The sequence below is a fragment of the Pollachius pollachius genome (assembly GCF_949987615.1).
Source record: "Pollachius pollachius genome assembly, chromosome: 8".
Taxonomy (NCBI): domain Eukaryota; kingdom Metazoa; phylum Chordata; class Actinopteri; order Gadiformes; family Gadidae; genus Pollachius; species Pollachius pollachius.
The window spans coordinates 16,623,000-16,634,904 of record NC_136941.1 but is presented as its reverse complement, the minus strand read 5'-3'; the positions used below and the strand labels follow the sequence as shown (position 1 = coordinate 16,634,904).

Sequence of the window (11,905 nt, the reverse complement as noted above, 5' to 3'; positions counted from 1 at the left end):
CGTTTCAAATTTGGAATGATCAACAACTTAAATTTGCTTTTTGAGAAATGTAAACAAAAACAAGGGAATAACCAGACTGAGGCAGCTGACAAACACTGGGTTTGTGTCCGTTAGGCGTGGTTAAGACTGCTCATGTATCAACGCTAGAACAATATGAAATACAATTCAAGCTCACACGGCCACAGAATGGATGCTGTGCACAGCCTTAGTTCATTGGTCCCAAGCAGCAGAAGCAGGAGCCTAAATATGCAATGTAAGAAAGAATCATAATAATCTGCTAATCAGGATTTGCAGCCAAAGCACCCCATATTCATACAATCTCAAAGTCTATATACATGTTAAAGTAACAGCTGGTGGACAATCTCCTTTGTTGTCTGCTCGGTTACCTTTGTTTGGTAAAGTTGTAAACGCCCGGGTCACGGCTTCGTTAAGTTGTTTCTGTGTGTAATGCCTCGCTCTCATCCCCTTTTCCTACTCATGGCAGATGCACTGGAGACACTTTATAAGTTCATATTTCACCAAGCAACATATATACCTATATATATCCAAGATATTAATGAGTATAATTATTGCCTTTCTAATACAGACCCACCGTAATCTTTTGTCCTAAGTATTAACATCACAACAAGGTGATGCCATGAAAGCCTTATTGCTACGTTAATTTGAAGAAGCCTTGAATAGTAAACATTATAGTTATGGTATTATATGAAAACACAAAATATAGTTCAACAGTTTCTAACAAACTGGCCCCAGCGTACTGACTGAGCATTAACACGAATACCACACCTGAGAATCCTGCTATGCACCTTGTAAATAATAATAATAATCCACAAAGCCTCTTGTTCATTAACTGGTAGAGATTCTTCCTGCGACACAAGACACAGTTCTAGGCTCCCCCCCAGCCTGCGCTGCGCTCCTGGCAGCCCGCCCTCTGGTGCCCCCTCCAGGCCTCTGGTGGAAGCACGCCCCCGCCAGGCTCACAGCCTGTGGGGGTTGACCCATCTGTAGGTGCCCTCGTAGCGGAAGCCCACCTTCTTGGAGAGCTCGTCTGCCTCCGTCGGCCCGCGACTGGGGGAGGGGAGGAAGGGTTGCAATATTTCGAGGTGAAGATACTTGATCACAGAAACAAAACACTAATTTAAGAACACAAAAACAAAGTAACAATGGCTAGAAAAAGTGTTTCACTTCGGGGCTTTGTGGATAGAGGTATGGGGACAGCGGTGCAGGTAGGGTGAAGGTATGTTTGTTGGAGAAAACTGGATATCTTACCTTCCATATTTATAAGGGACAGGTTTCGGTTTCTCATTCTCGATCTGGTGAAGGATGGGCGTGAAGATCCTCCAGGCCTCCCTCAACTCATCACTGAAAGGAGCACAGAGGTAGAGTAACTAGAACCAGATTCAAAATACATTCTTCTAATAAAACCTATTCAATCTAATGAAGGGTCAAATTCAATCTTATTTCACATAAAGCGCAATCCCAGGGCATGCCAATATGACACATAATCAACTGATGGCTGCCTCCTGTGATGGATTACTGATCTCACAGGGTTGGATCAAATCAAACCAAATAACTCAACCCACCTGCGGACAAAGTGCATCTGGCTGCCGCAGAACACGTCCAGGATGAGCCGCTCGTAGGCGTCTGGCAGCTTCACATCCTGAGGACAGACAGAGCTCATGTTTAAAGATGCAATGTATAACATTCCAACTAGCTCGTGGATTGTATGAATCTGTACGTAGGCCTGTCACGATAACAATTTTTCCTGGGCGATAATATTGCCGTTTTTCAACTAATATAATGATAATGGCATAATAATGCAAGTACACCCTTTTGAAGATCAATTAACTTTTTAAAAGAAAAAGATCAACTGAATTTTTTAAAGAACACTGGAACTGGACGTCTGGAAGACATTTAAAATATCCAGAATAAATTAACAAAACAAACAAAAACAATAAATAAAATGGACTATGTCTATTTTAACAAAAAATGCTCGAGGGGGTTTACCCGTTATGTAATTATGAGCCCGAGCCCGATTTCAACCCGACATTTGTTACTTAGGCCTACTCTGCTCAATATAATGTATAGAACACCGGTCATTATCGGGAAAATGAGCCCCGACACGGCGAACAGGACACCGACGCGCAGCAGAGGTGTCTTGCTTCGCCCTGAAGTGAAATAGTCCGCCAAAGACGTTGACGTTGCTTAGCAACCGAAGACGCAGGGGTTGACAAGTTACCGGACTACTACCCATGCAAGTGAATGGAGCTTTCCACGGCATTGAGAAGACCTGTGTAATAAAGGCCTATAATATTTCTGTTTATGGCATAGATTTTTTCTCAGATTAGGCCAATAAAGCAATGATTTTAAAAAAAAGAGTGAATGGAACTAATTGCGGCTTGGCAAAAATTTATCGCTCATTTTAATTTATCACGCAATTAATTGATTTATTGCTTATCGCGACATGCCTACCTGTACGTGTAGTCAATGCTGATCAATGGGGATTTCAATAATGCCATCAAGTGAGTGACATGCTATAACTCTGTCTACAAAACAAAAAGGCCTGCTAGGCTGTTACGCTTTTGTTTACAAAAACGTCCTGCTGCAGGGGCTCATCTTAATATGGACCGTCCCAAAACCTGTTCCACTCACGCCACAGACACAGCCGGGTAACACGGTGTCCATCACTTCGCCTCACATAGCTGCTCAGCCAGTTAAAGTGGACAGAAACCGGTTATTCTGTTTATTTTCATTCTGAAATCCTCCCACTGAGTAGGTGGGAGGATTTCAGAATGAAAAAAAACTGTGTGCCCAATCTAACTTTAATTTAGTAGGAAAAACCAAAATGGTATGTCTTTTGAGGAACTTCTAGCACGCCCCAACAGCCCCAAGTGCGCCCCGGCGTTCCCCACCTTGTAGCGGCTCTTGTAGGTGAGGTCAAGCTCCGTCTCCTCGGGGCTGAAGTACACGCCGGGCTTCTTGCTCATCATCTTGGCGTAGACGGCCTCGTTGGGCTGCACGCGTATCACCAGCTCGTTCCTGCGGCACTGCTTCCCGAAGATGTCCCCGGGCACGTCGGTGAACTGCAGCCGCACCTCCGCCTTGCGCTCGTTCAGGGCCTTCCCGCAGCGCAGGATGAAGGGCACGCCTGGGGAGGGAGAGGAGGACGGTCGGTGGCAGAGAGGAAGGGTCCCTCAAGAAAGATAACTAAAAATATCATTCCTATCCTATTCCATCATTCATTTGATAAAAATGAGCACATTTCCATGTACATTCCTAAATATTCATCTGTTAGCAGCTTATCAAATCGTTGTTTTCCTATAAGTATGATACAGTTCGGTGCATATTTATGGCATTTTCGAGCTCTCTTGAAAGCAATGTTTTTCTATCATTTTAAATATAATTTGAGGTAGACAAACGTCCCTTTGGTTGAAAACACAACCAAAAGATGAGAAGGCCAGCGTGACTTGAGAGGATTTGTAAAGGCTGTGGGGTAAGAATGACATGGTTCTGTAGAGAAGACATGGTTATGTACCGTCCCATCGCTCGTTGTGCACGTAGAGAACAGCCGTGGCAAACGTGGCCTGGGTTGAACCCTTGGGAACCGTGGGGTCGTCCAGGTAACTCAGCTTGGCGTCCCCCTCTCCATCAGGGTCCCCCTCGTACTGGCCCAGCACCACGTCCGACATGGTGACCGGGGTGATGCACTTCAGCACTTTCACCTGCAGGGGGCGCAAAGGACAGATAAAAAAAATACTGTGAAGAAAAACAGCCTGGGGATTCTGATTATTATGGTGAGCAGATGAGCAAAATCCATTTGATCTGGTGATGTGCTCGTGGGTTGAGAAGTCACAGTTCTCGGTCATGTGAAGTGGTCGTGACGGAACCACACCTTCTCGTCCCTGACGTCGTCTGAACTGGTTGAAGCCGGCTTCTCCATGGCAACAAGGCAGAGGATTTGGAGCAAATGGTTTTGCATTACATCACTGGACGGCGTGGAAGGGACCAATTACAACAGGTGTTGGGACAAAAGAGGAGCGGGAGGAGGACATAATCAGCATGACGAACACAGTTCCATGTTTCAATCAGCCCATTGATAAACGGTCAACAGGGGCATTGTAAAAGGACAATGCCTCTTGGGTGTGAGGTTCTTTGGATTTCATCCGCTCACCGAATGATGCCAAAATCATCAAAGTAGCCCCCTCGCCCCTGGGTGCCGAAGGGTTCTTTGAAGGTGAGGACCACACTGGCAATGCTGTCCCGGTTCCAGATGGGCCCAAAGATGCGATTGCCGAACCTGAAACACAGTGACAATGGCCCCCATGGGTCATTAGCATGCAGGGGCCCGCAGAACACTGGGCAGAGCGCTGGGCAGAGCGCTGGGCAGAGCGCTGGGCAGAGCGCTGGCCAACAGCATGCACAGACACCTAGTCCCACTATGGGGCCATACCGCTTGGTTTCTTTCCAAAATTAAATTGTTATTATTAATTAGTTTTTTAATTACTATTACATTTAGATCCATTGCCGTAAGGCCTAAAATGTGGAACGGGAGTGAATCATTGCAACTGTACGTGTGAACTGTAACATATGAAGAATGGGATATGCAGATACATCTCCCCTCGTTCTTCAGGGCAAAGCAAAGCTGAACCGATTATGTTGATATAGAACCAAGAAAAAATATTGTCCAACTCTAGTTCAATATATATTGCATACACGATAATGCACTAGAGGGAAGGGCAATAACTTCTCTGAGATGTGTGGGGTTCCCCAGCTCACCTGAGCACCATGAGGTTCTGCACCATCTCCTTGCCCAGGTAGTGGTCGATGCGGTAGATCTGGTCTTCGGTGAACAGCGAGGAGAGGTGAGTGGACAGCTCCTCAGAGCTCGCCAGGTCTCGCCCGAATGGCTTCTCCACGATAATCCTGGTCCAGCCTCTGTACGGCACGCACACACACAAACGCACCTTTATTATCTTCCCGAGGTCATGTCACATTAATAAGGAATGAGTGGATTTCTGATTAGCACATCTTTTCCTGGTGAGCGAGAGAGAGCAAGATCAATTTGATTAAAGGGGATGATTAGAGCACAAGAAACATGGTAAAGATGAGAAAATAACACATCAACATTGAAATGCAGCCACAGACACTGTGACCGTAAGACATAGATATATACAGGGGGGATTATAGTAGAATAGCTTGGGTCTTAGTCTTCCGGCTGAGAAGGTAAGTGTCCAATGTCCAGGGTCTACAGGTAGGCTGTGCAGTCATTGGATGCAGATGCATACATTCCCTGAATGCTTGTTAAACAACATGCGTCTGAATTCACCACAGGTGGCCTTTGCTTGAAGCACGTGCTCAAGTAATCAATAACAGAATAGGATCAAAAACGAAGAGAAGGAGTTGGCGTGCACTGACTTGGTGCTCATACAGTGGTGCTTGATGTTCTTGCTGACGTCGTGGTAGACGGTGGGCGGCAGGGCCAAGTAGAAGAGGCGATTGGCGTCCACGCCGCCCGGCAGCGTCCGGATGTGCGTGTGCAACTTGGCGAAGGAGTCGTCGTCCGTGTAGCGCCCGCTGATGTACGTGTTGCGGCTGAAGAACTCCTTCAGCTTCTCCGCCTCGGAGTCCACTGCCTGGGGGAGGCAGAGAGGGCAAGCTGAGAGGGGGGATGGGATTGCAGCGTTACACCGGTCTGACGCCAGGCGATTTCCGGTCTCTGACTTCCTGCGAGCTGTGCGTGCTTGGTTAACAGTCCCCAGAGGGAGAGGAATGACAAAACGAGAATATGATATTCAAAGCGGTATCCCATTTTTTTTATTTTACAGAAACAGAAATCCCTCTTGCGGAAGTCCCTCCCCATCGCCGCTAAATCCATGCAACTAAAAGTGCCGCCCTCTCTTTTACTCCCTCTCCAATAACACTCATTTGAAGCATCCCGTTCCTGGCATTCAGCCGTGACATGAGAACAGGGAAAACATGTTGTTTTTATTTTTATATGAAGACCAATGCACACCACAGAGGCCCCTCCCACGGGAGGAGGGGAGCGTGGCGGAGAGCGAGCGCTGTTTATACCTTCAGGTAAGGCATGCAGGCGGCACGGATGGCATCCACGGTCAGCACTGTGCGGGCAAAGCCCACAAAGTAGGTCTCCTCTGGGAGGAGGCCGTCCCTGAACAACCACCTGGCAGAGAGACACATCATCCAGAGGTTTGGTTGTAGGAAAGATAGAGAGACACAATTGATTAAACTGTTGACCTTGAAAGTCCCAAGAGCAGAATGGAAACTGGCAGTCTAGGTTGATAGGGGATCATTAGCAGTGGCAACCATGCTTTGTGGCGAGTCAGAAAAACAATGTCAGATTCACTACCCTGTTAACCAGACGGTGTATATGTCTTTCTTCATTTTCTAAGTTGATTTCATTTTAGTTTTATATTCTCCATTATTTTCCTGTCTATAAATGATATAATGGCTCATCCTATCATGACTCACCATAAAGTGGGGTAGATTTTCTTTTTGGCTAGGTCCCCCTGCAAAAGGAGAACACGGTTAAAGTTGCACCAACATGGTTATTACACACAGGCTTGGTGGGGCTATTGCAAAGGGCCTGTGGGATCATTGCAGCACTTAAAAAGGACTGGTGCATGCTTGCAATTGAACAAACCACTGTTTGTGTGAGGCTGCGAAACAAGTGATCAACTAATGGCCAACAGGTGAGTGTAGTTGCCTATACACATTTAAAACAATGTAAATCATACTGGGAGAGATACCTAGCAGTGAACATGAACCCCACAATGTGGAGGGCAGACCATAAAATCTGAGCTAAGGAAATGTCTGGACACAGATGAATGGTGTCATATGACAGCAAAGGTCCAATGATTTAAATAACTAATAGCACAAAAAACATGCTTTGCATTTCATGTAATCTTCAAAGTCTAGACATTTAATAGCCTTATGAATTTACATAAGAATCGGATACATGTCTATTCATCTAGCAATTTAATAGCCTAATGAATAGACATAAACAATGGATGTCCTATCCTGCTGCACTGCTTAGGTAAATGCAACAAAAATTACAGCTTACATCTCATAGACAACAGATAACGTATTTGACTTTCAAGTAAATAGTTGCAGTTATATTTTTAAAGTGCCATAGAGATTAAAATCAAAAAAACAAGTATAATCATGATCTTGAATGTGACCACACCCGGCAGAAACATGCACACAAAAACGCTGACAGCCAGTGACACTGCAAGAAATGTAACAGCAAGCCTTTCTTCATCCCAGTACACACAGCCTCAGGCAAACAGGTAAGATATGACAGTGGATTGAAATAAACAACATTAATATAACCATAAATGTATTTTTCAATTTTGCCATTCAACTAAACAAGATGTTGGTATGAACACTACAGTAAGTTAGTGAAAGGAAATTCCTAAAGACAGATCTAGACATGGATATTATGGAATATCAAATAGGAAAAAGTGGGATTGGGTAAGCCAAGTCTGAGCACTTTATGGAATGAGGAAGTATTAAAACTATTTTGTCAGTTCCGTTAGGACAAAACATGTAAGTGGAGCAACACGGAAACTGTGTTTTGCATAACCTGCTAGGCAAAGGGGAACCATTGGTCTACTTTCTATCTATATTATTCAATTGGACTATATAATCTACACCTATTGTTTGCAGAAGTTCAGTGGAGGCTGTTGACACACTTCCACCAATATGTGTAATTATGTGCTTGCTTTGTAGGCATTACAACACTCGCTTGATATGAGAACCTTTAGCCAGAAAAAAATCGAACCGAACAACAATATGTGTGTGCTTAGTGCAGAACGCTGCAATATGTGTGTGATTTCATGCATGCGTGAATATGTGTGTAATTGCATTTATGCAAGCATTACATTTGGTGAAAACGCCATTGCATTAAAACATTTTGTAAACTTTGATTCCTGGCCATAGCTTGTCCTCCGAATTATTGTGTTCTTTCTAATTCTCACCGACGCTCCCATGATGATGAAGACATGGGCATCAGACTGTCTGAACTCCTCATCCTCATACAGCTCCTTCCTCAGCTGCCCGAACACCTCAGAGCGAGAGAGGGGGATGCTCATTTTCTCTACAGGGAACACAACAAACGTAAGCTATTAGAACAAGAAGCACGATTTCACTCCTGCCTCTCCCCACCGCTCACCATTCAGCAGAGGAATTCTTCAAGCATGTCCTCATTCTTCAGCTGCACCGGTACCTCAAAGATGCCAACATTTTTAATTGACCAAATCGTTTTTTTGTTATTATAACACACATAATCAGATTTGCCGGTAACGGTCACATTATCCCCAGCCTAAGGACCAACTCATGGAAAGAAATTATGTTATGTTATTCCAGGTGGAATAATTGACCCCTTAATAATAACATCCGTCTAATAAAAAGTAAATAATCCTTTAAAAAGAATATGCTGAGGCATTTATTAGAATGAGGATGATAGACTCTAGGTTAATATTTTAAGCTGCTTAATACGAGTTGTATAATGCAAATTATTTTTAAATATCATCTTTATATTTACTTTTTTTGTATTCTACATAATCCATGATCACTTCTGACTAGTGTTGAATATGAATGTATTTATCTTTTCTATATTAATGTATATTATTAATTGAATATATATTAATGCAATTGGAGTTTTGTCATGCAATGTGGTACAGTAGGGCATCAGCTAATGGGGATCCTTTAAATATACAAATAAACAATCAGCAATGTTAATTGCAGTTTGCACACCATTATGATGATCATCGCATGAGTTATATGAAATATAGCTATTTAAAATACCATGTAGGCTTTACACAAATTTGTGGTTTGTTAGAAGCCAAATACAGTAACTGCAGTATCAGGATATTTGATATGTCATCATCATTGAAGTTTGTTGGCAGGGTGTATAAACGAGATTATTGATGAAGACAGCATCTATAAACAGCATACAAGTATCACAGTTAACCAACCTGCAAGCAGGTTGGGGTTCTCTCCGCACACTATTCTGTCAGATGGTAATTTGCAGTTACTAGTCTTACTAAGTATAGACTACTTACCTTCCCCTTAACCCCCACCGCCACACACACACCCACACACAAACAACTATAATTGTATTAGGTCAATCCCTGTCTCATCCCTATTTTAACAGAATAAATCGTTCTACGGCAACCTGAGAATCCTGCCAACTAGCATGACGTTTATCCAGCATGTCACAGTGAATCTCACTATGCATTAGTTTCTATGGGTGGTAATTGATGATCTCAAAGATGAGCTGCATTCAATCCAGCGTACACACGAATAAACCCATGCTCGACTAACCTACTAGGCTAAAAAAAGACTCACCAAGCTTAGGCACCAACTGCTACATGTTTGACAGCATGCTGAACAATCATCTTATTCACTCATCATTCGCAGCAAGCAACCATAAGGCAGCCCGATTTCTTTGTTAATAAAATCGCGATATCACCTCAAATAAACATGGCCTCATACTTACAGTGCTGGCTGAACGATTGTATGGAGATCTGGTAATACGCTGAACAACACCCAACACCAGGGGTAAACTAATGACAGCCAACTACTGCTATAAAAGTCCGTGAGCGGTTTTCTTTGCAGCAATTGGAGCTACTTCCCTGTTTAAATGACAAGGCGGAATTCAGTGATTTTATTGGTTTAGGAGAAACTCACCAGCGCTCGCTCGACTTCCCATCGATGTCGCTGCCTATGATGTCACGCACTACGCAGAGACGCGCTGAAGCTCCAGGCTGTTTAGTGGGCGGGGCCTAATGAGCGGCCGCTTACCCAACCAACAATAAAACACTCCGCATGGCTCCACTGTTATAGCCATATACCATTTATTTCATGCAAATGTTCTTACAGTACTATGAGTGCTTACATTAGTCTGAATTAGGCAATGTTTTGCCATGCTATACCAGTTGAGCAAGAAAGGATGGTTCCATGACCTGTTAATCAGATGGACCATCGGATAACAGTGTTGTCCTACCAGTCTGCTGTTGCTGCACAGTTAAAGGGCCACACTTGCTTAATACCCACACTGGTGAAGCGACACAGTTAAATGGCACCATGTCTGACCCAGAGCTGAACCTAGTCACAACACAGCTGCTTACCTAAGCTGTGCCAAAGCCTTTTTTTTTTGCCATCCTGTAATGAGGATTTATACCAGCTCTTTAAAACTTGCCAATTGAAGTTGTGTTGTGTGTTCTAAACGCAAGTGTTTGTATAGCCTATTATATCTGTTCAGTGTTACCTGTTTCCCAGCCCCGGTGTGAAAATAATATTGTGGTTAGATTCAGTTCCCTCCCATGAGTCCAGCCTAACCGGAAATTCCTCAAATGTAGGGAAACTATTTACACAGCAGATGCCCTCAGTAGCCAACAACTGTGTGATGATGGTTGTTCATAGAAGAATAGAGCTGCCGGTAGCTCCCAGGAGGGCAGGCCGTCCTTTATAGACTTCCTCAATAGTGTCTTCACACAGGACTCTGTTCAAAATGGTCCACATGTGCCTATAGCTTACTGAAAGGTGTCATTTTGTGATTGTGTTGTCCCAAATGTGAGTGTTCAAATCTGGCTCCCCACATTTTGCCCTACTAGGTAGTGCACTATGTAGTGTTCACTAGGGAATAGGGAATGAGGGAAGTGAGTCGATTGGAACATGCCAGGGGCAAACCTCAGATGTAACGTCCAAATCGAGTCTTTCGACGCTCGTATTTTACGAGCGTCGATATCCAAACAAGTGTCAAAATCTTGAGAGAATGGATGTGTAAAATACAATCAATAATATAGTCTCAAATCTCACAAGAATAAAATTTTAAATATTTTAATTCAGTTGAAGAAGGTAGTTGTGTATCAACATGTGCCCTGACCTCACACTGAATTGAACAAAAACTAAATTCTGCTAACAACTGCAAATAAAAGGAAGTTACAATTAACTTAGGCCTATATTGTTTTCACAGCGCAACATCATGCCTATGCGGGCGCCTCGTTTGTTTACCAAGGCTTTGTCCAATGCACAGATAAAGAGCTGCTTGTCACACCCAGGGTCACCCCATGCACCATGACTGGACCTGCTGCCAGGCAGGAAGCAGTGCCCAGCCGGTATTACAGGAAGGCTGCTTTTTACACAAGGATAGATGGAAGGAAGGAGGAAGAGAAGGAAGTGCAATAAAATACTAAAAATAATGATTGCCTTGCTCTATTGATGGGACATAAAATAATTTGCTACAGGTAGATTAGATTGACTAATTTAAATTAAAAGAATAGGCCAACTATTCTATGTTTGCATAGGCCTGTATTGTATTTCATGGACCGAACGCAAAACTATCAAATTGTAAATGATAAAAAAAAAAACGGTAGCTGCCACCTGTTCTCTGAACTTGAGTTCAAAGTTTAGCTGATGTTAAAATTAAATTAAAGATTAAATAAAAATCGAGAAAATAACTTTTAAAGAAGGCTATATTGAAGAACAAACAAGCGGAAGCATTTTTTATTTAGGTGTAAGGACAAGTAGTGGAAAGTAAAACCTCGTTGAAAAGGTTTCATAAATGGAACCGTAGATCCCGGGGGCGGCGCCTGTAACCATGGATACGGTCACCTACACCGATAGTTGTGATTTTTACCCCCGTTTGGTTTGTATGAGGAAAACTGTACAGGATGGCTTTCTTTGGGATAACAAACCTGGGGTATCAAAATCCCATAGGGGATCAAATGATAACCCCCAGAGGAGCGCCGCTCACACAAGTTAAGTGATCTGTACATTTGCAATATAGAAGAAATGAATGTAGAAGAAAAGAGGCGGAAGTTATGTCATTATAGACGTTTCAGAAGAAGCCTATCCTATGCAAGTCAGGGTATCATTACAT

General features: G+C 43.4%; 1 protein-coding gene across 2 annotated transcripts; it reads right to left on the bottom strand.

The window, feature by feature from the left end:
- On the bottom strand, positions 1-9,748 carry LOC307079943 (glucose-6-phosphate 1-dehydrogenase). Of its 2 annotated transcripts, none has more exons than XM_079742471.1 (13): positions 9,712-9,748; positions 7,998-8,116; positions 6,490-6,527; positions 6,073-6,181; positions 5,416-5,633; positions 4,777-4,935; positions 4,172-4,297; positions 3,893-3,986; positions 3,536-3,722; positions 2,913-3,148; positions 1,584-1,660; positions 1,270-1,362; positions 1-1,068 (listed from the first exon to the last, which is right to left on the bottom strand). In XM_079742471.1, exons 1-13 carry the CDS (start codon positions 9,731-9,733, stop codon positions 978-980), a joined length of 1,569 nt encoding a protein of 522 aa, XP_079598597.1. In that variant the 5' UTR covers positions 9,734-9,748; the 3' UTR covers positions 1-977. The 2 variants fall into 2 exon arrangements, with proteins under 2 accessions (XP_079598597.1, XP_079598598.1); XM_079742472.1 differs by lacking the exon at positions 9,712-9,748 and adding an exon at positions 9,521-9,677.
- Between the last annotated feature and the right edge of the window lie 2,157 nt (positions 9,749-11,905).